General features: G+C 42.1%; 2 protein-coding genes across 44 annotated transcripts in view; one reads left to right on the top strand and one right to left on the bottom strand.

Annotated features, from left to right (window-relative positions):
- LOC119706209 overlaps positions 1–7,834 on the top strand; it is a 346,096-nt gene extending 338,262 nt beyond the window's left edge. For all 19 annotated transcript variants that reach the window (XR_005258447.1, XR_005258439.1, XR_005258441.1 and 16 more), the window contains one exon: positions 1,520–7,834. The gene's annotated coding sequence lies outside the window, so the exon portion shown is untranslated. The remainder of the gene's footprint in view (positions 1–1,519) is intronic.
- The window catches only part of FOXP1 (forkhead box P1), a 378,552-nt gene continuing 356,173 nt past the window's right edge, over positions 4,578–26,956 (bottom strand). For 15 of the 25 annotated variants that reach the window (XM_038149488.1, XM_038149492.1, XM_038149486.1 and 12 more), the window contains 8 exons: positions 26,475–26,676; positions 26,304–26,383; positions 25,563–25,664; positions 20,759–20,880; positions 18,601–18,670; positions 16,656–16,694; positions 14,811–14,977; positions 8,646–8,790 (listed from right to left, as the gene is read on the bottom strand). In XM_038149488.1, the coding sequence (XP_038005416.1) occupies positions 8,646–8,790; positions 14,811–14,977; positions 16,656–16,694; positions 18,601–18,670; positions 20,759–20,880; positions 25,563–25,664; positions 26,304–26,383; positions 26,475–26,676 (927 nt within the window). Of the gene's footprint in view, positions 8,791–14,810; positions 14,978–16,655; positions 16,695–18,600; positions 18,671–20,758; positions 20,881–25,562; positions 25,665–26,303; positions 26,384–26,474; positions 26,677–26,956 lie in introns of all 25 variants that reach the window. The other 10 variants (XM_038149504.1, XM_038149502.1, XM_038149507.1 and 7 more) reach the window with 5 other exon arrangements.

Below are 26,956 nucleotides of genomic sequence, written 5' to 3'. Positions count from 1 at the left end.
GTTTCTCCTGTTCCCCTCGCAGCACTGAATGCCTTTTTACCCTTTATTATATCATTGGCTTTTGCTTCAGTTCATCAGCACTTCACCACATCTTATCGGTCGATATTTGCTGTCTATTTTTTATTTATTTTTTTTCAGTGCAAGATTTCTTACTGTGCCTTTGCCAGAGACATTCCTAAGGAGATGGAAACTCTCTGAATGTGGAATTTTCGCATGAGTGCAAAATAATAAAAAGCATGTGTGTATTAAAAAGGGATCAACTTAATGGGAAATGAGCATTGGGTTACATTAATATTCTATTACAGTAAAAATCATATTTAATAAATTTTCTCCAGATTTTTCAGGACCTTACTGTATTTTTCTAAGTTGGATGCCAATCCAAAGAAACAGTGTATATGATACATTTGATTTATGTTAAGTAAATAACCTGCACAGCCCATTTTTCAGTTTTTAAAAAAAAATATTAAGTGTAGAAACACACACCAGACTGAAATGTGTGCTTAGTTTCCATCTGCTAGGAGGAATAGTGTTGGTCTTGTGCAGCAGAAAGCCTTTATAAACAGTATTCTATTTTATTGATGCTATATGTGGATTTTTATGTTATGTGGCAAGCGAAGGAGAATGAAAACACTGTAATTTATCCAAAACCATAAAATTATACTAGTACTAAAGTAATTACTTCACATATTAAAATACAGTTTCCTTTGCTTTCTTTTGTCATCACATAAAACGAGGCGTTGAGCGCGGCAGCGCGGAGGGGCCGGGGCTGCTCTTGCCTCCACAAAGGATTGACACATCCCGGATCAGACACTATATCACCCGACCCTTGTTGTTCTGTGACCCTAATTAATATTATACTCGCTGACATTTATGTATCAGAGCAATAAGCTAAACAGGAAACAATTTATGTCACCTAAAGCTTTTTAACAAATCGATGCAACTATTTGTAATTGCTTGTTTCACAAGATTAAAAGTACTCAGCCTTGATCTTCGCCCACAGTTTTGTGGCCAACATGACCTGTGCTTCCGTTGTAAAATAGGAGAGTTAGTGATCAGCACCTATTTCCATCAAGTAATCCATATTGCTAATATTTCTGGAATTTTAATGTAGTTACAATTTATAGCCGATCAAATGTGGTTACCTAAATTGCTGTTGCTAGTAGACAGTTTAACTGTCTTTATTAATTACAGTATAATTTAATGTTTGAGTACAGGCACTTGTGTTGGTCATTTTTACAGCCAAAGCAGTTATGTGCCTTATGACGAACCATTTTAGCATTTTCAATGGAAATTTGCTAATATGATGAGTGATAAAAATGTCAAACTCTGGTAAATAATGGTTATTGCTTTGGCTGGAATTAATCCTTGAAAGGACGGTTACCTTCAAATTAACATTATAACTTGAAGAAAAAAAATGTTTTTCATGCTTCTGAGAGGCATAAAAAGTGGTCACTGGGCTCCTCTAAATAAATACAGACAAAGTGGCACAAAATGGGGTTTTTTTTCCCTTTTTCTTCAGGCTAACAAAGAAAATTCCTGTGAAGAAAGGAGGAGGGATTGGTAAATACCCCAAGGTGATGTTGCTTGCCATTTCCAGCTCATGTGCTTTGAAGATCTCTAGCCAAGGTAATAAAATCGGGCAAAAAGAAGGACTTTGCTATGTCCCAGCTCCAGGATTTGGGGAAAAACCAGGTGTGGATACCATGGAGGCTGCAAACACACCTGAGGGCCATATCCCACCACCTCAGTCATCACTGCTGGGGAGAGTGGTGGCTTGTGGCGATGTGAGGATGAAGAGTATTCAACGTGCCAGAATTAACCACCACTGCTGCAAGGATGAAAGATAGCCCTGATTAACACACCATTAAATGAACGTTTAACATCATCATTGAAGACTGAGCCTGATTAATAGGTCAAGAAGGGCTAATTACACCTTGTTGTCAGGAAGGGTGTGTGTATGCGTGCAAGTGAGCGGCACCAGGGATTGCCAGTCCCTTAAATTAGACCAATAATGTGAAGTTTGTCAGAATCTGTGACCATGGCCCAAGTTAAATGTCACTGATGGGATCGTCGGCAGGGAGCAGGTGGGTGTGCAAAGAGCACACCAGCTGGCATGTCCTCCTGGGCCTCCAGCTCCTGAGCTTTTCCCTCTGGGACAGGAGAAACCCAGAAAAACTACTCACAGGCTCCGGTTTTCTTTAGAAATTCCTCAGAGGCATTGCCTCACCACTGCCCATAAAAGCGCTGTTCAGCTGTGGTGGAAAACAGCGTTTCTGCCTGGAAAAGGTATTTCCCAGCTGGCTGTTGCTGGTGGAGTAGGAAGGCATTGTGTGATGTTCCCTGATGGAGCAGCCAGGGAGGAGAAATGTGATTAATAACACAAAGATGATACAGGAGGTGGCCAAGAGCCAGATTCCCATCCGCTGCTCCAGGCAGCACTGACTGGGACGGGAGGGGAAATGATGGTCCTGCTGCTCAGCTCAGTTGCCAGCTCCTCAGCACAAGCTGCATGTGGCACCCACCCCAGCAGCTCCCCTTAAACCCACGCCCACGGGCAGTCAGCAGATAACAAACATGACATTTGGAACCCCAAATCATCTTTCGTGAGATGCCCAGGCAGGTGGAGCAGCCAATTAATCTGGGATGGCCTTGCAGCCCCTGACCTGCCTGCTGGTGACCTGTGTGGGGACACAGAGTCCCCCAAGGGAGGCTGAGGGCCCTGCTGGGGCTCATCCAGGGACACGTTTCCTACCTGGAGCTGACTCCCCCCGTTTTACAGATGCACACCATATCAAACAGCAGCTTCTGGCTCAATCCACTCTGCCTGTGACTTTGGAAAATTTAATCCCACAAATCCTCTCCAGTTTACTAAAATCTCACTGGTGGTGCAAGTGCACCACACAACCAAGGCCGAATTTGTATTCTCTGTATTTTGATTATTAAAATCTACCAGTCCATACCATTTGGGGACACACTATAATGAGTGTGCAAAGTTCCCCTCCCCCTACCCCCAAAAAATAGTTATCTGGTGTAATTTTATGATAGAATATTTTTATAAAATCATTTGTACTAATTTAAGCATTTATCATTATATGCAAAAAGATTTCTTGATGAGAATATTATAGACGGTGCATGTTTTTGACATTAGCATTTTATTTGGATGACTAATCTTGCAGATGTGAAATTTTAATGAATTATTCATGAAAAATCTCTCCTCTGAAATTTCATTTTGCTGCTAATGCTAGTTATTAAACATTTTATTTTTCTTTACAAAACTTGATGAGGAAAATAAATGTGTGCTTACTCGGAAGAAAAAGAAGGTGGGTTTTTCCTTCAGTTTGTCTCGGGTGACAGTGCCAGTTGGGACTTTGCTCCTCACAGTTTTATAGACCAAGGGGTTGCTCCTGCAAACCCCTTTTAGCAGAGGTGCAGTGCACATTCCCAGCCCTTCCTACCAAAGCCAGCAGCACCATCATTCCCATCAGGGCACTGCACTGGGAAGGAGCTGCACGATGAAGACCCCAACCCCTTCCTTTGAGAAAGCGAATAACCCCCTGCGACCCCAATGGGTGAAACTGAAGGACTTCCTTGGAAAAGATTATTAATTCCTTGAATGACAGTGTCTTCTTTGCTTCCAGTGCTCCAGCCTCACCCAACTGCCCCGGGTAAGGGCAGACTGTCCACGAATCCACCACTAAAATATTTTATACTTGGATGTGGTCGGGGGAGACTCAAGGCAAGAGATGAGATTTGTCCATCCATGAATGAGCTAGGACATGGATGAGGCGCCCACGGATCAGGGACCATGGGATGTGACATCAGAGTCACTGTGAGGGGGAACAACAAAACAAGAACTTCGGACATGGCAACTTGCATTACCAGTGTGAACAACCAGCATTTTATTGCATTTGAGAATGCTATAATGTCAGTAATTAGTACTGACTACACAACATTTTTTATTGTCTGTATCAACAGACATGGAATGATGGAATTACAGTTGATGTAAGGAATGAGTTTCTTTTATGCCTTATCAAAAAAAAAAAAAAAAATCTTGTTACTGGCAGCACATACACACGAAGCACCATGCTAACAGTCTGGACTGTACCATTTTCATCAAGGCTTATGGGTAGAAGATACTTGGTTACCTGTTCTGGGCCCATTAAAATGCAGTCCTGAACTGCAAATTCACCTCGCAAGACTAGAATACTAAATGACTTCTGAAACATCTAAAAAAAATCACTCTGAGTTCATTAACCAAAGGTACCAAAGGATTTCAAAAGAGTTTAAACACGTTTGGTTTTTTTTTCCCATGCTATAATGAACGTGAGATTATTGGTGAGCTGAAAACTACAATAGTTCAAAATTATTTTAAAAAACTTTTGTATATATATATTTATGTATGTATATATATAAAATATCTAATGATCTGCAATATTTGTAGAACCAGCATCCCTGCCCCGGTCTCTCCCTGAAGCTCCAGGAAAGGGGAGGTGCAGGACCTGCCGCGGGACTCTTGCGAGTGAGAATCAAAAAAAGGTCATTTTTATTTGTGGTCACTTGTTCTACATAAGCCTTGATTTTGTTTTTTTTTTTTTGTTTTTTTCATTTCACTTCTAGTTGAATGCAGAAACCTAACAGGTTTTACATTTACAAACTTTTTTTTTTTTTTGTGGACAAGGAAGGCTTTGACTCTCATTCCTGACAGCGATTTACCTGATACATGGTACTACTTTCATAATGTACGCTTTTCTTTGAGAAAAAAAACATGTAACAAATTGTCTTTACATCTTGGCACCTTGTAAAGTATTTTTTTTGTTTTTTTATACAAAAAGTTCAATAGTTTGACACTCCCCATTATTAATCACTACTTCACTGATAAACTTTGAAAGTGTGACCCTGGAATTCATCATGCAAAATATTTACTGCAGCAGGAGAAAAACATTTTTTTTTTTTAAACGATTTTTTTTTCCTTTCAAATATATGAACTTTGTTTAAGACAGCCAGAAAAGGCAGTGGTAAGATAACAGAAGGGGTGGGAAAGTATCAAAAAAACCAGCTTAAACACAAAAACTGTACAAAAATGCTTCGATCAATGATAACAGGAGAAAAAAAAAATCTGTCAACTATGTTACAATTTAAAAGCTGAAAAAAAAAGTCAGGGATTTTCTCCCACATGTCAGCAAATGTCATCCAATATTCTTAAAGCAAGGATAACTAAATAAAATACATGTGCAGCGTATTCTGCAATTCCATTACATACAGTAGTTTTTTTTTTTCAAAGCTATTTTTTAGTATAGTTAATATAAAGCAGTTGCACAAAAAGCAAAAGGTGTTTTGACAAACAGGTCTGCATTTATTCCTTTTGAGGAATGATATCTAAAAAAAGGACCTTTCCACCTTTTCCTCCCTCCCCACCCTCCCCCCAAAAGACAAAGGCTCACACAGACACAGTGGGATATATATGTACAACATAATAAACCCCTCCCTAAAGAAGCAACTGTATATCCAAAGGGATACAGAATCAGAATTGTAAAAATCATAGTGAAGTTTGCTTGATGTAAAGCCTGAGATTTTCAGTTGGTTCTTCTGCAAGGCTGCAACACCTGCCAGATATGTTAAACTCTAATTTTTTGTTTCTTTTTCTCTTTTTTTAATTTTTTTTATTTTTGCTACAGTCTTTAGACTAAGCATGCAAGACATACAACTAAGTGCAACTGAGTGAAATGTATTTTTTATTTACTCATTCCCTAACAGTTTGGACTGAGGTATGCGTACTAACAGTTTTCTCATGCTGTTATCTTTACTCATGTCTAGCTACACATGCTGAGAATGAACTAATCTACCAGATTTTTATCCCCCTTCTGAATACCGAACTAACCAGCAAACCACTCAGTTTTGAAGCACAGGGCTCAATTCTCATGATCCCTGTCTGGCTACCGCCGGCACGTCACGAAGCTGCCTGGATATAATTTAAACCAAAACTAGAAAAAAAATTAAAAAAAAAAATTAAAGACAATGTTTCCAAATGACCACAGACTGCCCTTTTTTTTCTTTTTTTTTTTCCTTGTCGTTTTGAAACAGAAAGCAGAGTTTTAGAAAAGTAACTGCCGATAAAATTTTTTGTACCAAAGCTTATGAGTGGACAGGAGTGTTATTTCCTTATGAAAAATGCTGACCAAAAACTAAACAAAACTGAGTAAATGTGCCAAGATCAACCAAAATTAAAGCAGACATCCCAGCACAGTCCCGGAACAGAAGTGGCACACAATCTGTAGAACCAAAGACCAAAAAATTTTTTTTCCTTTTTATTCTAGAAATACCATTATATCATCCAGTTAAATTGTGGGAGCTTTTCTGTTCTCTTCTGTGTTTTATTAAACTGTCTCCTTTATCTGATACCGTAATTTTCCACGAAATAATTGTGTCTTTGCTTTCTTCAGCTCCCTTCTCATAGCTCCCCCAGTAACACTGATTCCTAGTTTTAACCTCAAAAGCTCTCCTCGATTTCTCTTTACAGACTTTCATTTTGGTCACTGTAAAGAATTGCAAATAAAAAGTAACAACTTTGGTTCAGACATCTACTTGGCCTTCTAAATTTTCTAGAATAAAGGAGCAGTTTCCCTCTCAGGTTAGCAATAGCCCACATCTTGTCATTTCCCTCTAAATTCTTCAACCTCCTTTGATCAACAATAAGAGGATATTTGGCTTCATAAGATAAAGCATATAACAGAGAACATAATTTACCTTTGTGTAATATCTTTGGTAATTTTAGGAAAAAAAAAAGGTACAAAGAAGAATATAAATTAAGCTCTGAAAGGCTTTTCGAAATAATAAAAAAAAGCTACAGTCCTACATAAATAAATGAGTGACGGAAAAGTGGTTGCAGAATGAAAATGTTTAGGTGTTTGGTGACTGAGGTTTACTGACCTATGGCAACAGATTTTGTATGTCGTGTTTGCTTTGCAGAGCTTTGCCAGTTTTGCCTAACAAGCCCTGGCGCCAATTCTCTCCCAACTCTCCCGACTCCTCCGGCGAGGTTTCCATACTGGCTGGTGTAATATTGCATAACAATCCTAACTGCAGTACTGGATTTGCACAGCTGAAAATTAACACTTTAGCATTAGTGGGGCCCCGTCCTTATTAACTCCCGTAACAAGTTCAATCTGAAATCTAATTTGTATTCAAACAGATTAACGCCACCGAGCAATCCTGAACTGATGTTTAACCGTGAAACATCACCATGTACAGTAACAATTTAATGAAGTCATCTTTCCAACCTCTATTTGCAAATGCAAATGTAAAAAAACAATAGAAAAAAAAATAAAGTTGTAATAATAAATGTTTAGGTGCCCATCTCGGTAATCTTAGATGTTGCAGAAAGATTTGTTGACCCATTAGAACTCGTGTTAAACAACCGAGAACCTGCCACTGTACTATTCATTCTCTACTAAAAGTGAACTCTGTTGGTGCTGCATATGTTTCTTTGTGCTGTTCAATTTTGTGGCATTTGCTAATATTCACCGTTGCTGCCAAAAAAAAAAAAAAATCCAAAAAAATCAAAAAACCTAAACAAAACAAGAATATATTAAAAATACTGCTTTGTGGAATGAATCTGTGTTGCTTCCTACAGTGTTTCTATGTTCATCTGTCATTCATTCTCATTCTTGCAGTACTTTGTTCCTCTCTCTCCGTTGGACAACCCTTCCACATGTATCGTGCAGCATTTGGGACCTTTTCAAAAAACAACAACAACAAAAAAAGGAGACACCGAAATGGAATGTTTTCCATAGCTAAAGAAAACATGGTGGCATCTGAAGGAAATTGGAATGAATGACAGAAAAAACTACAAACAATTCAATGACATTCAGCTTCGTATAATAAAAACACCTATTAACATTCATCACAAAGTACAGAAAACGTTGAAGCCTCCGAGAGGCCCTGGGCCCAGATGAGGCCTGAGGTCAGAACTTAAAATGGTAGAGGAGAAGTGGGGCGGGGGAATAAAAGCAATACATTAAAAAGTTTGGGATAATTTTTTCTTTGAACCCCTCCCCGATATACACGCTCACACGCACGCACACATACCCACACACGTGCACACACAGGCCTTCCCCATCCCAAATGGAAGCAAAAAAAAAAAAAAAAAAAGAAACCAACCAACGAAACAAAAAAAAAAAATGGAGTAAAGGCAGTGATAATCAACATGCAGTACTGTGCAAATATGTTGTCCATTGGAATCCTTAAAATCTGGGCAAAGACTTGATCTGCAGTTCAGGTGTACATGCTCAGTTTGATGTCCTCAAGTGTCCAAAATTGGCAGGACCTGCAGTCCACAGCTGGCTGCTAAATGCAAGTGAATCAGTTTAGCAAATTTACAACACTGATGTTGACTGTAAGAGAGGAAAATCCCAAGTACCAAACAAGTCCATCCAATGCACAGAGTACAAATTCCTTTTTTCAACAAAAAGTAGAAAAATCAAAAATACTCCCAAATGGGATACTTGATGGCACTAAGAGTTAACATATTTCATAGTTGTCAAAGTGGACTGAGAATCCTCCAGACTGTACAATAATGGAGAGATTTCACAGCTAAGTTTGACGTGTTCTTCCAATCTTCATTCTCAGGATAACGATGTCAGACATACTCATTCTATGTCCTCATTTACAGGTTCATCTTCATAATCTCTGTCGTGGTCAAAATCTGGACTGTGGTTGGCTGTTGTCACTAAGGATAGTGGGCCTTCATTTTCATCTGGGTCTAATGGTTCTTCTTTGACATGCACAGGGTGCCTGGGAAAATAAACCAACAGACAATCAGCAAGTTGCTCATTAAAAAATTGTTTTGACAGCACGAGTGGTTTGGGGAGAAAGGCAAAGGTAGTTTGGGGGGTTCAGACCTGGAGAGCCTGAGAGCTCCAGGTCACCAAGGAGAAGACCCTCAATGTCTGTGCTGGCCATAGAAGCCAAGCTAAGCACTACCTCCCAGGCAACAATCAACAGAGCAAGAGTGAACAGCCTCAAGGTGCCCCACAGCAGGCTTAGGTTGGATATTAGGAAAAAATTTCTCTACTGAAGGAGTGTCCAAGCACTGGAACAGGCTGCCCAGGGGGGTGATGCAGTCACTACACCCAGAAACCTTCAGAAAACATGCAGATGTGGCACTTAAAACATGGTTTAGTGGTGGGCTTGGCAGTACTGGGTTAATGGCTGGACTCAGTGATCCTAAAGGGCTTTTCCAACTTAATGATTCTAAGATTCCACAGAGGCTGTGCCAGGCAGGCAGCACTCAGTTTCCCGGGGAAAACACTCTGGGAGGAGCACCTCGATAGGGTTTCTGTCTTGGGATGGAGAGAAAACGCTCTCGGCTGACACTTTAAGTTAATATGATCTTTGGATAAATAAGTGGAATATGCATCCGAAGGGGAAGGCAGCGGCCTGCCAAGGCCTCGGCGCGGCGCGGGCCGGGCTAATCATCCTCGCTGTGTGTGCAGCGTCTCTCGTTAACATGCAGAACCTGTGAGACAACTCTCCAGAGGACGACCCCAAGTGAGGTTCTATCATTAATCAACTTCAAGCAAACACAGCAAAGAGACACCATGATACATGCTTTAAACTCCAAATTAATGCATATTTTTACAAACTGTCAATAAGGGAAGAAAAGCCCTGCCAGGAAACACAAACAGAGAGGAAAAGGCTCGCTCAACACAACAATATGATAAGAAAGCACAGTCCTAACGAGAATAATAACACTGTCAGCTGTAAACAAGGCAGAACATGATCCCCAGCTCATGGTGGGCACAAGGATGTACTAAAAAGATGAGATCTGCCAAATTTCTCATTACAGAAAAGCACATGAATAACCCGCAGGGGAATGGGGCTTGGTCATTCAAAATGGGTATGATAACAATTGAAAAATGTTGTTCGTAAATCATATTTACAACAAATCCTATACAAATATGAATTCCTTTTTTTTTTTTTTTTTGTTCAGCAGCTTTTGAAATGTAAAGTAGCTATGTGAGTCAATAGTATCTTGTTGGTGGGACTTTATAGGAAAGTAGGATTTTATTGACATTACCAAGTATTAATAATGCGACACAGCGATGGAGACCCTGTTTGCTTCCTAAATAATTGATGTTGTAGGCAATCCCTTAAAATAAAGTGTTAATGAGTTCAAGTCCCACTCTGTCTCTCACTGAGTTGATATCCACCTCCAAGACTCATGTTTTTTCCTCTGTGCAGGCTGATTTAACCCTTTCACATATGCAACATGAACACACAACCTGAAGCGCACACCTTCACTGTAAGAACTTTGCTTGCACAGCTTTGTTTTAAAATGAATGATTTAAAATAGCTGCATGGTATTTTATGCTTTGTGTGGATAGCAACGACAACACTGTTTGTACTCCGCTGCACGGACAGACAGCTAGGATAAATCACTGGGCAGGGAAAATGTACTCAGCATCCACAGACAGACCAAAGCCAGCCTTGCCTACTTCAAGTGAGCCAGTTTTACCCCTGTATCCTGTTTATTTCTTTATTCAGGCTTGAGCCCAGATGAGTTTAGGAAGCTGACTGCTGACAATTCAAATATGAGCTGTGAATGCCTTTCAAGTCCCTGCTTGTTTCAACTTTTTGAGCTGTAAAGTGCTGGATCAATACTCAAGTTTAAACTGCACCTTCCAACTCATCCAAAGGAACGCTGGGAGAAGGGATGCAGTATCCATGAACACACACCTTTTCCCTTCAAATCCACTAATATGTATCCCATCAGCACATCTCTGGGAGCCAAGGGGCTCCTCTGCATGTCACGTAATTTTTGAAAAAATTACACACCGAGAGCACAGCTCATACAATTTTTAACCTAACTAGTGAAAAAGGAGGGGTAAAGAGAAAACTGGAAGGAGACAATTCAAGGATCAGAGGTTAAGAATTGGCAAAAATGTGTAAGAAGCTGGAGGTATGCATGTGCTACCTGTCCCAGCAGCTCATTGCCTCAGTGAATATTAAACTATGCTGAATACCTGCAACCAGAAAAAATATTATGAATAGGCTGTGGGGCCCCTCACTTGGGAGAAAACATGAAATGAAAAACAGAAGAAAAAGGGGGAAAGAGCAGCTGCACTGAGAGCCCAATAAAGCCTGTGCTACTCGGCCTTTATGGCAGTGATCTTTTTTACTGCTGTTTTAATGTCAATGTCTTGCTTTTTTGCTTTCTGGTTTTGATGCTGCCGCTGCTGGGCTTATTTTTGTTTTTTTTAAAGTATTATTTTTGAAAACACAGAAGGGAAATTTTCAAAGGGGGCACGAGAGCACATGTCACGTGCAGCGGAGAGGCCTCGGTGCATGGAGTGGAGTTTCTCCAAAGGCTGCCCAGTGTCCCAATGCATCCCCACCACCTCAGGTGCCAGCAGGTTAGACAGGTGCTCACTGTGCTCAAAACCACTCTAAGTGCTGTGAAATCTCATTCAAAGGTACCCAAAACTTTCCAAAGCAAACTCTGCCCCTCTTCGGATTTTGTTATGAAACCAGGTGAAACCAGGTGGTTTTAACTGAGGTTGTCTTTGAGGTTTGGTGTGATTCCCAGAGGTCAAAAAACAAAACTTGAGGTGTGAGAAGCAAGAGAAGTTATGAAAAGCTCTGCACGACCCTGGGTAAGACAAAGCCAGAGAGGGCCACAAAGCCACAGGGAGCAGAGTCACACCAGCCTCCCCCAGCACCTCACGTGTTGCACAAACATCAGACAGTGAGCTTGGCAAAACCTCCATCCCCTAAACAAGGAGGTTATCTGGGTAACACAACCCTCAGGGAGAGAGCTGAAAGGAAAACAACGCCAAAAAATTCCAACTCCTTGTGTATTCTGTCAGATGTAGCCACAAAATGGCATGTGAGGAGGAAACCTTCCTGAATCTGTGATTTTTCTCAAACATTTCTGAGCAACTGAAATAAATACACTTAAATAATCTTGAAGGCAAAGGGAGACTTTCATATCCTCTCAAGTTAAGTCTGAATTTCTATTTACCACCTCACCAAATTCTCAAAATGGGGAAGGAAAACTTCCTTTAGAGACTGAAGAATTCAGTCTGCTGAATTACAGAAAAGGTAAATGCTGGGTTAAGCGACAAGAAAAAGAAAGGGGAGGGGGAAAGAAGGCAAAGAAAAGAAAGGGTTTCCCATTTCTGTTTTCACAGCAGCAGAAATTCAGCACATTCCTTTTAAGTAGATGGCTGGGACTCCAGAAGGGGTTAACAATAAATAACCTTGCTGAACACAGATTCCCCTTCTTTTCACATCTGAGTAATTCTTTTGTTTGTCCACTCTGGGAACAGAGGAGTTTTTAATAAAGCTGACTGTTGTTTAAAGCCACTGAGTTCTGGTGGTGCACACAGCATGGAGTAGTTTGCTTTGTGGCTACCTTTGGAGCATATCAGGATGAAAGTGTTATGTCCCCAAGCTGTAATTATGCGACTACTTTCTAGTGTTTCAAAAGGAGGGAGAGAGAAGGGAAAAAAAACCCACCCTAGCTGTGGTTCAATGTGTCATAAAAAGGAAACGAATGAGCGGTAATAAGACTTCAGCTAGAGTGTTAAGACTTCTTAGCTGTCATGTTAACAAGGTCCTTTAAACCCTACAATAAAGTTTAAAACGTGATTTCTTCCAATACACTGAAATAGTTTAAAAAATATTTTGCATTATGACAAGGAAATCTGTTCTGAGAAAAAAACTGAACATGTTGTTAACAAAGCAGGAGCATGGAAAATAAAAAGGCTTCACAGTGTCTGTAAAGTCGCTGTTGACTTATGTTTTTATTTAGTAAACAGGGTAAACCCTATGACGTGTGAGTGGTGTTCTGGCTTTAGATCCCTTCAAACTACTTAGAAACACCATTATAATGGGGAAGCTCTGAGGCTGGTATTGGAACATCACCCGGCCACATTTTACTTAAGCAAAAAGAAATGTTCAGCAGAGAACACATATATTATCAATTCTGAGAAAATGAAAACACTCAGGAAACAATCATTTCCATATTACAACAGAAAATTGGATTTTCTGGTGAATAATGAAAATGAGGCATCACTCCCCCCAACCTCCTCTCTCTCCACTATTTGTTCTGTGCCCCTCACCTTGGTATCAATGTGCTAAGAGATGATTATTAAGTGCAACAAAGGCCACAGCTATGCACAGTTCTGGAAGATGTCCTAGCCTGTTTCAACTCAGTTATTTTTCCCTCCTCTCAGTCTATTCAAAGACAAGGAAACCTTAGGTGAAATGAGAAGTGCATGAACTGCACTAGCCTTGAACTTGCAAAAAAATAATTACTGGTATTAACACAACATCATAAACGTTCATCCTTGTCTGTTAGGCCAGGAGAAACCCTTGGGAGAAGTCTTGTTTCTTGAGAAAAGTCATGTCCCTCCACTCCTCCTTCACGCCGGCCCTGCGTGGTCACAGGCAGAGGATAACAAATTGTGACTAAAACTGCCTGGAGATGAATCCGTCTGTGAGAGACGGAAAGTGTGTCATGCTACGTTACTTTGGGAGAGATAATTAATACTGCACAAACAATCACTGGAAAAGCTAAACACATTATTTGAATGTTTTGAAGTAAATGGTAAAAGACAATGTTTAAATTAATTATTAATTAAAAATGAATGTTGCCATCTTTAAAGATTTTTTTTTCAAAGCACTTTGTGCACTGATTTAAAACACTGCAATATCAAAGTATCCAGAGCCTCAGATTCCTTCGTGCCCCCTCCACTCTGACAACACATTATGCAGGTGGGAAACTTTTTTGCCATTAAATGCTAATTAGTTTCACAACTAATTACTACCGTGGTATTAGGTTAATGTTTTTTCTACTTTTTGATTTAGACTTACTTTTGTAAATCCCTTATTCAAATTACTTTGAAGTAAAAGACTACAAATTAGTTCTCTTTTTTAATGTGTAATGTGAGCCCTGGCAAGCCAGCCAGTAATTTTACAGGCTATTTTAAGGAGCAGGGGGAAGACAGGCAGCACGGTCACTCACAGGTACCCAACTGCTCCGCCGAGCTTTCGGGAACGACAGGACTTGTAAACTCCGGCTTCCTCGCCAGCCGCCAATTACCCGGCGTGTGATGTGAGGGGAGGGGGGAGTTTACAGCTTTGCAAACTCGCTCCGTCACCCCATAAATACCGCACACACCCATCGGGGCATCACACCCTTCCTGCCTTACCCTTTCCTGCACCGCCCGCTGCCCGGGTGCTGCTCACGTTGAGCGGGGCAGGCGAGCCCCCGTCACTTCACGCGGTTATAGACGCTCATTACACCGCCGTCTGTTGCTATAATGCCCCTATTAATTCTCCTTTTGATATTTTAAGAGCAATCTATAAATCACGCAGACCTTCATGTTAATGCTTAGCAAGACCGTTTTGTGTTGAGTGGGTTTTTCTGACTTGCCAAACAAGCCCATTTCCCAGCTCTGCCCCATGGGCCGTGCTCATCACGCCATCCAAAGGGGAGAGAAATCACAGGTTTTCTCCAAGAAGCACAGCTGCCTATGAGGTTTAAAGAGGAGAACTGCAAACAAGTGAACAGTTTTATAAGCCCTGTGTCCTTCTTGGACTGGATTGAGCTGATCAGTTTTATACGGAAAACAGTAAATGGCTCTTTTATGTCCAAACCACCCTACGCATGTCCCCAGATGGAGGCAGATGTCTGCTCTTGCTGCTCCATCCATGAAGCTCAGGAAGGAGCCAGGAGTCTCCAGAGTCACCCTTGAGCAGATGGTAGGACAAGACCTAGAGCCAGCAGGCGCCTCTGCCGTACTTACATTGCTTGCATAGGGGAACGTCCTGGACTGCTGTCACTCCCGTTACTGTTCGTATGCTCCATTGCACCATTGAGCTCTTCCCTCATCGCACTGGCTAAATTGCCCAGAGTGGGATTTCCCATGGAAGCAGTAGTGTATAGAGGTATACTGTTCTCAGCCATTGAAGCCTGCCAAGGACACAAACAAATCCATGAACAGCCATGACTAACATTTTTATACACTGCAAAACACACTCACTCGTTCCAAAACATTCTCCACATTTACATTACTTGCAATTAGAGGTTCTTTTAAATATTGTACTTTCTGACAGGTATTACCCTGGTTCCATCAAGGGAAATTTAACATCATTTAGATCTGGGTTTAAGGATTCATAGCTGTATTGGCTTATAAGACGATAGAGACTTCCATTCCCTATTTGGAATTATACACCCTGGAAAAAAGAAAATGTACTTTCCCTATTTTTGCTTCATGAAATTATGTTTGGGGCTTTGGGGTATTTTTTGTGGTTTAGGTTTGGGCTTTGCTTCTAATGAAATGGGGAAAAAAATTGGAACTGGCTCAGCTGATAACTGCTTCCCACTGGAGTGAGTGGGCACCAAGCAGGAGTGCAGCATCATGGAGTTTGGTTTTCCTTGGGACATGTGTGAGGCTGCCATCAGTGCTAACTGGATCAGAGCTGCACCCATCTACCTGAGAGCTGAACCACTCCATGCGGAATTTTTTAAACCTCAGCAACTCAATTCTTACTTTAGCTGTTACAGATCTGACTGTTTCATTTTGATTTTTCCCTTTGTTCTAAGGAAACACCGTGCAGCGGCACACTGGAGTTAACTTTCTAAATGGAAATCTTTGCAGGAAGAGAATGAACTGTTAAATATTTTCCTTCTGATTCCCACCGTTCTGCCTGCTAATATTTACTGTGTGTCAGCATTAGCTCATGTTGACAGCACAGTCCCGGCCCGGCGCAGCAGCGGTGGGAACGCAGAAACCCCGAGCCCCGGAGGACCCCAGTGTTTGGTGGGGATGGGAGGCACTGGAACGGGAGGAGGGCACAGGGATGGGAGACACAGCTTTCCAAGGCTGCAGTGCCCAGGGACTGGAAGGACATTTAACCATTTCATCCATCCCAGCTGGATCTGGCTGACATCATCCGTGGCTCCCTGAGCCGTGTCAGTGCCGGGCAGCCACAGACACTGGCTCGGCAGCACTTGACCTGCTCTGGGGAGAGGTCAGCTGGCTGCAGTGGCCAAGCAAAAAAATCCATCGGGCTGGGTCTGCATGATGCAAACCTGGCCCGTGGGAGGGGAATCCATGTGAATGCACTCCTCACCGAAGACTCTTGCCTGCTCCTATTCGTGAGACAGAACTCCCTGCTTGTTGCCAGCCAGCAGTTTGACCCAGGCAAGCAGAGCCAGAGAAAGGGTGGGGGGAGATGGGATGGGAAGGGAGGGCAGGACCAGCCCTCACTGCAGCACCTCCAGGAGCACAGCCCCTTTTATTCTTCCTTATGTTGACCTCTCCATGTGCAGCCCTATGTGTCACACGTGATTACAAAAGCTATTCTAACGGGCAGGATTATTTTTATCTTCTTGATTCAACAACCGGCAAACTCATTGTGATTAGGGGATGCAAAGAATGGTTCACATTTCCTGCACTTGGCAAAATAATGACTCAAGTTCTTCACCCACAGTGATAACTTGTAATTGCAGTAAAGCAATTCACTGGGGGAGAGGTGGGACACAAGGAGTATCTGCTAGAAGACCGTAATAGGGGAGGGGGTGTTTTGGGTGCCCCTGTTGACCCACTGGCAAAAGACAAAACTGGTGAGAGCTGGAGTCCCCATACCTTCCACAGACAGAGGGGGGAGAGAGCTGCTTCTTCTCCCTGGCCACGAGGGAAAACAGATAGAGGAGATGTCAGCAGGGTCTGGGTGAAGGAGAGGAGAGGCTCTGACACCCCACAGGAAAAGAAACGACAGCCTGCCATGCTGGCAGCACACAGCCTACTGTGCAGACCCCACAGTGCTCATGGGGATGTGCAAGGAGAAGACCTCCCCAGAGCCCACAAAAGCTGGGGGGAACACTGCCCATCAATTATTAACATAATGTAGGCCCTGGCAGGTAAGGCAGCCTTGTGTCCTAGAGGAATCTGCTGCCCAAGGGAGGTCCAAACTGCCCACATGGCAGTGGCCACCTGCATTATTTGTCCAGACCCTCTACAGCCCCATAGATCCCACTAGGATTTTGCCTCCAAAATCCAATGGCAGTGGGAGAAGTGTGGAACCTGCTGGTGTATTTTCACCCTAAAAGAGGACCTGCCTCAGTGCAATGGTTATTATTCATCCCCATTTATTAGAGGGGTGACAGTGGCAGCAAATCTGGCCCAGGCTCCTCTCTCCATCAGCTCAGCTATGGGGGGCACAAGGACATGGCCCTCTCATGAAAAGTGGGGAATGGAAACAGTTTGGAGGTTATCACGAAAGGCAAGAATGGATGGAGATGACGACAACGACACGTGTTTCAGAAATAAAACACGAACAGTTCCATATGATAAGCATATTAATTGAAATTAGTCACATAGTTAACAATGTGAAGAAATGCAGGATCATTTCATTTTTGCCTTTCAGGCTCATGAATGTAAAATGTGCTTGTAATCTTAATACTGTTCAGGAGACAAAGCAGTCTTTAAAAATCACACTTCACAAGACTCAAGGGAAAATAAGTTACTAATGAATGGTATTTACAGTTGCTTCATTTAAACATGCCTTCCTGGGCTTTGCAGGAGTTACTGCATAAACTCAAAAGAAATTAGAAGAAAGACAAAACATCATTTTCCTCCAAATAATTTGTTTCTTGGTTCTGAAAAGAGAAGTCTGATAAACCTTCCACAAAACATGACTGCCCAAGCAAATATCCATGGCCATCAGTGAACTTCTAGAGAAGTGACCCCAAGATCCACTTGGGGGGCAACCATGCATGGTGTTGCCTCCTGGATTAATTTGTAACATATAAACCAGGTTTGAACCCCCACAAAAACACACAGACCCCACTACAAATCAGGGTATGGCAATACGTTTGTATCTTTGATTTACACAGAGAACACTGACTTCACCTAGGGTTTTTGAGATTGACTCAGGAATTTATTGAAAAGGGAAAAAGGGCACAGGAAAAAGGGCTGGAGACATGGACATTTTTAGGCTGCAAGTAATTAATTCTGTACCCACACTCTGTGTATTTTTGCATCGTGAAAAAAACTGAATTTTTGTCTTACGATTACAGTTTAAACCAATAAAAATGATCTTTTATTTTCCATAGGAATTGCACCGTTTATTTTTTACCAACAATAGGAAGATATGCAAAAATAGCCCTTAAAAGAAAAGAGGGAAAAATGATCTGCTTTCTCTTTAAAGCCATGAACAATAGAAGGTCACGTGCCACAGTATCCTATCATTCAGCACATTAATAGCTGTGCTAGAGTAATTACACTTGTGGTATTTTTGCCTCAAGTGAAATTCTGAAATAAGAGGATGGAAATTATGATACTGCTGATAAATATTAATAAGTGAACTTTTAATTTTTTTGCCACAATATTCAAAATGCTAAGCATCTAGCTAATGCTGAAGCAGCCTGATATGTGTTTGCCTCCAGGGACTATGATGCTTTATGCACTTAAGAAAAAAGTTTAACGGAATTAAAATTTAATATCTAATTAGAGCAAGGCTAATATATTTTGAAATGAGTGGGGAAGACACACGCCTCTGTTGCATATTTGCTACAGTCATTAATCTTACCTGTAAAGCAGCATTGAGAGGTGTGCAGTAGGTGTGGCTGGTCTGTATGTTTTTAATAAGAGAAGGGTTACTGCATAAGAAAAACATAAAAAGGAGAGTTAAATGCAACCAACTTCTGTGCCAACGTTTCAAGCACGTAATGCTTCCTCCCCCACCAGAAAACTAGAGCTGAGACTGGTTTTCCACACGAGTTCTCTTTCGTTTCTCTCTCTTTTTTTTTTTTTAATTTAAAGAAAATATCTGAGTTTTCGGCTATGGTTATCATATTTGCCTTTACTAAATAAGGAACATCATTATCTCTTGACGTTACCTCGCCATGTGTTCTACTACCCTGCGTTAGTGGCACATCTTGGCATCTCTGCTCATTTTAGCTGTGTTCAGGAGAAATTCTCCAATTTTCGTCGTGTCTGGGAGCCCGTTACCACGTGAAGGTCCATCGTGAGGAGGCAGTGATCAAAAGCATCACGGGACATTTTAAACTCTGCTTCATCCAAATGACTCTCCAAGTCGCTGGCAGTGGAGTCTCTCCCAGCGGAGGAGAGGGCATCTCTCCCAATGGAGGGAGGCACCACGATGAGAGAGGATTTATCTGATCCATGTTATTTCCTGCCATGTCAATGGCCACTGTGAGGGCTATCCACACCACTGCCCCAAGCAGCCTGTGGGCATGGAGGCTCGAGGGCAGGCAGAAACCACCACGCTGCCCTGAAGGCCATTTTTACTCAAAAATATTCTGGTGTGCTATTTTGGACTCTTATTTTTGTCACCTTTAAATAATGGGCCAGATTTGAGATAAAGGAATGGGACCACATGGCCTCTCTCTTTAGGAGGCATCCCAATATCACTGGTTCCATCAGGAGATAAAAAAAATTAAAAATTATGAAACAGAAACTAGGCAGAGAAAATGCCCATGCAAAATAGCCCCCAACAGTTTTATCACTCACTGGGCATGTTTTTAATATAATTTTATTCACGTGGGAATAAATGATGGGGAGCAGAGTCTTAACTGAACTCCTTGCACAGGGACCAGCAAGGATCAGTTGTCCAGGAGAGATGGCCTTCGAGTAAAGGTCAAAGAAAACCCCTCTGGGAAGCCCAGGAATATTGGTGCATGGTTGTTGCAGGCACACAGTGGCCTGCTGATAATCTTTACAGCTGGTCTCACTGCATTTTCAAACTCTTTATAGTGAATTCAGCATTTCTGTCTTGTAAGCACCTTAATTTTCTGATTAGGAGTTGCAAAACAAAGCACACAATATAAAGCAAAGGAAAATATCAGAATTAAAACTTATCTGAAACCTTTCCTGGCATATATCTGTCTTCCTGACACGTCTACAGCAGTATATCTGTGCTAGCGTGGATAATTATCTTAGTCTACATTGCTCTATAAATAAATGCTTTAACAAACATGTCAGAGTAGAGTTTTTACTACAGGCATTTGGATTATCAGAGTAGGACACACAAAATACACATAACAACCAAAAATTTAGTTTCTTTAGCAGCAAAGGTGATGACACTATTTTGTGAAATGCAAGTCTACATGAGATGGGTAAATCATGCAAAGCAAAGCAACAGCAGAAAAAAAAATTAAAGCAAGTAAAAGCTCTTACTGTGCAACAAGCTCGCCAAAGTTTTCATCAGGGCAGTATTTTCGAGGACGGCCTCGTTGAATATGACGGCCACGTTTAAACTCTTCATCATCAACAGTCCAAAAGGACCCAAACTCATCCTCTACTCTGATAAAGCACTTATGCAGTGAGAGGTTGGTGCGAATGGCACCCTGGGACAAGAGCAGCAGCAAAGGAGATGAAGTGGAAACAAAGGGACACGGGATCGGGGACAGAACAGACATCAAATACAGGGAAAAGGAAAAAGAAAATAAAATGCAATAAGCATAAGCAAATGGTTTGTGAGGGTTAATATGCATTGCCACCTAAAAGCTACTAGCATGTGATGCAACAAACACCAAGCAAGCAGGGTCAGGGTACTGGTGGGCATACAAACAGTAGTGATGAGATGTTTGTCTTGGTTTCCCTTAACTGAGACAATGCGAAACCACCTGTGGTTGGTCTAACACCAGCTAGCAGCCAAAAGCCTCTACGTTAAACTGTAAGCATGATCCGAGCTAGGCTAAGAAGTTCAAACATGGTGGACATACCCACTGATCTTTTGTGGCCTTCGTTTTTGGAACTCTAGTTCATCCACTGTCCATACTGCCCCTTTAACGTTTTCTACTCGCACAAAACACTTGTGAAGACTAAGATTATGACGCACTGCATTCTGCAGCAAGTATAAAAGAGAAAACATTCAAAAACCTTCCATGAGAAAATGCTCATCATTGTCCAAGAACAGCAGCAGCACAGTCAGCTTGACAGTTCTCATTTTGCAATGTTAAGCCCCTTCCCCTCCCCGCACCCGCTCGCTTTCCCCGGCTCTTTACATCTTATTTTGCAAAGACAAAATAAATATGAAAGCTTAAACCCGAGATTAAAAATTCACGTTATTCTTATCAATTATCCCCAGAGTGACTGAGAACAGCCACAATTTTAAGCATGCATGTTGTAGAATACAGCACATTTCATACAGAACATAAGAGGAACATTTCTTAGACTTTTTCAAAACAAATATATATACACGCCCTGCAAAGAGAAATTTCTCCCCTCCTGGAAAAGAAAGCAGTTAGAAAGAACAGAAAAGATTTTATGTGAGTACAGTTGACTGGATTTAGCTGTGAGGCACAGGAGCTGGTGTTGCTGTGGTTTCCCACAGCTGGGCTAATGTGATTCAGGTGCTGGACTTCCCTCCACACCCACAGCACGGGCCGGGGGCTCGGCAGCACCCCACCGGCCGGCCGGCACCAACTCCTGCCTCCACGGCTTGCTCTTATATGGAAGTTGGCTCCTATTTCTGGCAGACTACTGAAGTGACTGATCTGAGCCTCTGCCAAGTGAAAACATGAGGAGGGCTCTCTGGAACAAAGTGATAATATCCCCACAGCTCATCACCCAGAGGGACCCCTGCTCATGGCATCCAGCACCTGAATGTCCACCCTGCAGCTCCATGCTGGGAAGGATGAGCACGGCCAACCCCTCCAACGTGCTGAGACACAATGAGACACCTCACTAAGGCATGGCAAGCTCTTGGCTTTTCTGTTCCTGCTCCAGGGTGCTGAGAGCTTTCTTACTCCTCAAATGGAGTGCTATGCTTCGTCCCCACTTTAGGAGTTTCCTGAGCAAACACCCTTCAACAACAGCTGGACCCAGTGTTCTTAAAGGTTTTTTCCAACCTAAAAGACTCTATGATTCTACAAAGCCATTCCATTGTTCATGGAATTCATAGGAATTTGTACATGGAGCTTGTTCCCAGCACCAGTGAAAGGGGCTTGGGAAACAGGAAAAACAGAAGAAGCCATTTGCTGAAAATCTGCAGGCGAACAAACTCCATCCTCACTGGCACCATTGATTCAGTCAATCTGGTTGACTCGTTAGCAGGCACTAAGCCAGCCAAACACATGGCCTGGGTCTAGGCAACCAGGAGACGACAATTTTTTTTTCCTTCCGACATCATCCTCTTCTTTTTTTTTTCATGAACATGGGGTCTGGATGGGGAAAGGGAGCTCTAGTAGTGAATGTCTAAATCACTGTGCAAACAAAGGGTAGCACAGAGCATTTGTCATGCAAATCAGGAGGCGGTGGTGTGTGTGCTGGGAGGGGAACACAAAGAGTTTTCTGCTCCCCCTCCAACTCCCTGCCATGCCTAGTGCAATCCCCACACTCCCACCCTGGTAGGAGTGGAAGATTTGGGGCTGGAACTGCTTTTGCTCAGCAGATGCCTGAGTGCAAACACATCTCCTCTGGCTGTAGGTGCCCAATCCAGGCACTTCAGCTTTTCCACATCGATCTGCTTCTGAACTGGTGAAACAATAAACCTTAAACATGCTTTTCCTCTCAGCAAGGAAGAAATCTAGCAGAAAGTCAAACCTGTCCATCAGGCCTGCTTCCTTCTCCCTTTATTTTCTTCTTTCTGCTCTTATTTTTTCATGGTTTTTTGTTTTTTTTTTCCCCTCCCACCTCTTCCAGATTTCAGTACTGTTGACATTTTTGGCAAAATCCCTGATTTTGAGGTGGAGGAAAAACATGTAAACACCCCACACCTTACGAGCTGAAATCAGCCAGCTCAGCAACTGCTGGTGGGTGCCGCACTAGTGCAACCCGACACAGGGCTGCCGGCCCACATCTGGGTAACTCAGGCAGTTTCCTGTGAAAATGGGAACACTGTCAAGTCTGGAGCAAAATGTAAGAATAATAATGCTATTTCCCTCAGTGAAAGCTGATCTTGTGGCTCATACAGCAGTTGATCAAACGCACACGGCAAAGCCCAGTGAAGGGAGTCCTCAGAGTTTGTAAATAGTCTCTAACGACAGGGTTGAGCAGGAATATTTGTGTTTTTCTTTAAATGAATTAAATGCTGGAGAAATACTTTACAGACTGTTCTTGTTCTCTTGAAGTCCATTGGCAACTGATGTTTAAGGCTGTGGGACAGGGCTCTTGCTGGATACGTTGAGACAGAGAAGCTGAATATTTACAAGACATCCATGAAGTGTTGCCCTCATTTTCTATTTTCCATGTGATCACTTATTTAAGGAACTCATGCCAGAAAAAAATTGTTGTGTTTCCCCTGCCTCTGGATACTTGCTATCTAACAGTTTTATGTGAACAATACCCCAACGTGTCAGAGCCACACCTGCAGCCTGTGCCTCATGGCTGTGACTCTGTGCCAGCAAATTACTCCAAAAAATAAAAGCAAACAGACATTGCCTCTGACCTGTCAGAACCAGTTCACAGTGCTGCACCAGCAATCAGCTTAACAGAAAAATTAGGAGCTATTATTGTAAGATTATATATTTACCTTGTTAAAAATATTTGTATGCAAGCCACTTCTGCAGAAAAATTACCCTGAACATGCTTGAATGTAGTAAATGAAAGGGTTTGTTATTTTAATAACTGCTCAGGCTCTGCCATACTGCATTTTGGGAAAGAGGTTCAGTTTTTAAAGGTCTTCATTCTTGCACTTTTTTGTGTTTTTGAAATAGGGCTCAGGGAAGCTTGTCCACACCAAACCCTGACCCTAAACTTGGGGAACAGTGACCCAAATGCCCCCTAAGCATTAGCTGAAGGTGAGCACAAATCAGCACATATATATTCAAATTATTCTGATTCTGCAATTAGCCCCTTGTGCTCGTTGTGCACCCCGTGGGCTTCCCGTCATGCCAATCCAGAGCTGCATTTTCATCCCTGCTCTTCCTGGGGGCCGGCAGAAATCTGAGCAGTCTCCAGCATGAAAACCTGCACTACTCCAACCAGTTGTCTATTTTGCTGGTGCTGGTGTATGTGGGGGTGAAGTTTTTCTTTCCTGTTAGATGAGGCAGGGCCCGGACACCTACACAAGGTCAAGGTGTCCAACGAGGGGGTCTCCAAATGGCACCTGCCTCCCTGGCACACACAGTGCCCTTCCACAAGCCTGAGAATCTGCAGCTCAGCCTCTCTGCTGCTCCTCTGTAGCTGCACTGGCTCCTGGGACTGGGTTCTTTGGGATGCCAAAAGCTAATTCCCAAAACTAGGCTCAAAGAAGATACAGCCAGGACTGCCTGCTGCCTTCTTCCACTCCTCCATCCACTTCCCTTTGCTGCTGGAACTAAATAGGATTTTTACTTTAGCACCCACACCTGCAGCTGCTGAAAAGCCCTACTGGAAGCACTCCAGCAGCAAAAGACAGGCAGGTCTAAAAGGATCTTAAATCAGGGAAAGTTAATTTCCTTTCTGGATAGTAAGGAAGCTGCAAAGTTGAACACTGCTCATGTTTTCCAACTGCAGGGAAGAATCAAAGCAGCAATCACAGAAAGTTTTCCTCAACTTAAGAGCTTCTAGACCAGGGTTGAAAATGTACAAAATTGTGCTGGGGTCTGAATGAAAGAAAACCATGCCACTAAAAACCAAACTAACTTCCAAGGACCATTTTTAGCTCCATCCGCTGAAGGAATTAATCTTAAATGCAGGCTGGGACAGGAAAAACAGAAAGAGATGATGGAACAGCATGTATGGGACCTATTCATACTAGCTGGTCATTTGAAGTTGTTTGAGAACAACAGTGCTGTCTGGATTAAGAGAGATTCTGAGCACCAGGGTACAGTTTTTACAGCAACACAACATCCAGTTATTTGAATTAATTCATTTGTGATTGCATTGGATTCAGAAGTCAATATGACTATTAAAGTGCTATATTTCAAGTGAAACAATGCCCCCCCCAAAATACAGAATAAAATTAACTTCCCAAACTTCTCATCTAACAGTACGTGTGACAGTTATCAAAGGAAATTAAAGTGCAAAACCCCCCATCTTTTTCTGTTAAAGACATTTCTCATTGAGGAGCTTGCTTCTTGCATATTAATTCAGTAAGCTTCTGCTGTGTGATGAAAAAAAACAGAGAGGAAGTTTATAACAGCTGTTTATGTAGTTAAGAGTCAATCGACTGAGGAAAGAAATCCACTGATCTATAGATCCTAGGGAAAAAATGGTTGTGATTAAAAGCTGAATAGCTAAAAAGATGAAGAGTATATCTTCTACTGACACCAGAACTTTACCTTCTTTTTTTTTTTTTTTTAATTTTCTAATATGTTCCAGCTGAAGAGCCTGAGTTTCCCTGCTCGTAGCAACCACACAGAGGAACTCGTGGCATAATCACAGAACATAAAAGCCAATAATGGGGATTCAATTAGTGGTTTTCAAAGGCAGAGGAATTTTTTCTGCCAAATATCAAATTGTTCCTGCAGATAAGGCACCCGGCGCGTGTCACAACTGCCGATCTAAATTTTTCATGTCCCCACGTCGGGACAATTTATGTCATCAGCAAGGTCTGTTCAGTACATGGCAGAGAGCAAAGGCAGGAGGTGGGCTCAGCCTTACCTTCCACGTCGCCGCGTTGCGTCGGAAGTAGGCGAACATTCGCGTGAACCAGTTGTAGATTTCGTTTAGTGTTAGCTGTTTTTCAGGAGATTCCAGGATGGCCTTGTGGAGCAAAGCGATTGCAAGATCAGTTACCAGCACACCAGTACAAAACACGCTCACAGTTTTACTTTGCCAGATACAAAAAAAAAGGGAAGAAAGGAAGAATGAAAAAGAAGAGATTTGGAGCAAGAAATCGAAAGGAGGGTTTTCACAATATGAACTAAGATTAATGGCTGTATTTAACAGTTCAATGGCAAAATTCAAAATGGAATTATCTAATTGTTTTGAGTTTTTATTTCTGTTTCCTTACAGAAATATTAATTTATTAGTCATTCATAAAGCAGAATCAAAGAGAAATGCAAAACATTTCACTAGCTGATTAAAGCTCAGTAATTATTTAGAGCTCAGATTAATTCTAGGGATCAGAGATTACTGTAGCTTGTGATAATTGACTTGCCATCTTTAAACAGGCTCATTTTCACTGTTGTGTGAAATGAATTTCCTAATAATCACATCGTATTGTAATACTTAATCAAAAGCAATTATGTTATATATTGCAGTTCTAAAAACCCTTATAGTAAAGGTTTGAGCATTTGAGCATGCTTACACACCAAAGGTTTGAAAATCTATTTAATCCAGCACATATAGGGAGATATACTTTTTTCCCTAATCCAGCCGCGTGTGTTTGGCTCAGCTTACCTGTCTAATTAAAGATGCATACGTGAATGGTGGTCTAACTTCTGCGTTCTTATAAAATTCTTGGTTCTGGGCAATATCTGCTAAATAAGAGCAGTTGTTCTGTTATCATCACAGCCCCACGCCGCCGGGCCGCGGGTGAGCACGGGGGCTGTGCCAGCAGAACCCCGTTACCTGAAGAGATGGGGACGTTGTACTTGTCCGAGTACCGCCTCCGGATGGGTCCGACGTTGTGCATGCTCGTGGTAGTGATGACCGACGGTCCCTGCGTGACGGGAGTGATGGGCGCAGTCGGGGTGGTGGGAGTATGAGGTAAACTCTGCGGAGACGCCTCGGACGCGGTCTTGGAAAGCGTGACGCTCGAGACCAGATTCAGCTGCGGAGGGAAGGACGAGGGGGTCGTTACAAACAGCATTGCTGGATGGTTAAGGCATGCAGAGGAAACCCTCGATACTGGAGTGTCCCTCAGTTATGAGCAAACACTGCAGCTTCAGCACAAAGTGCTGCTGTAACATCTCCGTTAAGAGCCCGCAAAGGGAAATAAATAATAATTACGTATATACATTTCCAAATAGGTTTAAAAAACAGATCAACTTAGCCTGCTGCCTAAAGAACAAATCATGAATTTTTATCTAAACCTTAATAGGAGTCTCGCA

This window comes from Motacilla alba, chromosome 12 (assembly GCF_015832195.1).
Source record: "Motacilla alba alba isolate MOTALB_02 chromosome 12, Motacilla_alba_V1.0_pri, whole genome shotgun sequence".
In the NCBI taxonomy this organism is placed as follows: Eukaryota; Metazoa; Chordata; class Aves; order Passeriformes; family Motacillidae; genus Motacilla; species Motacilla alba.
This window is presented reverse-complemented; position numbering and strand designations above follow the sequence as displayed.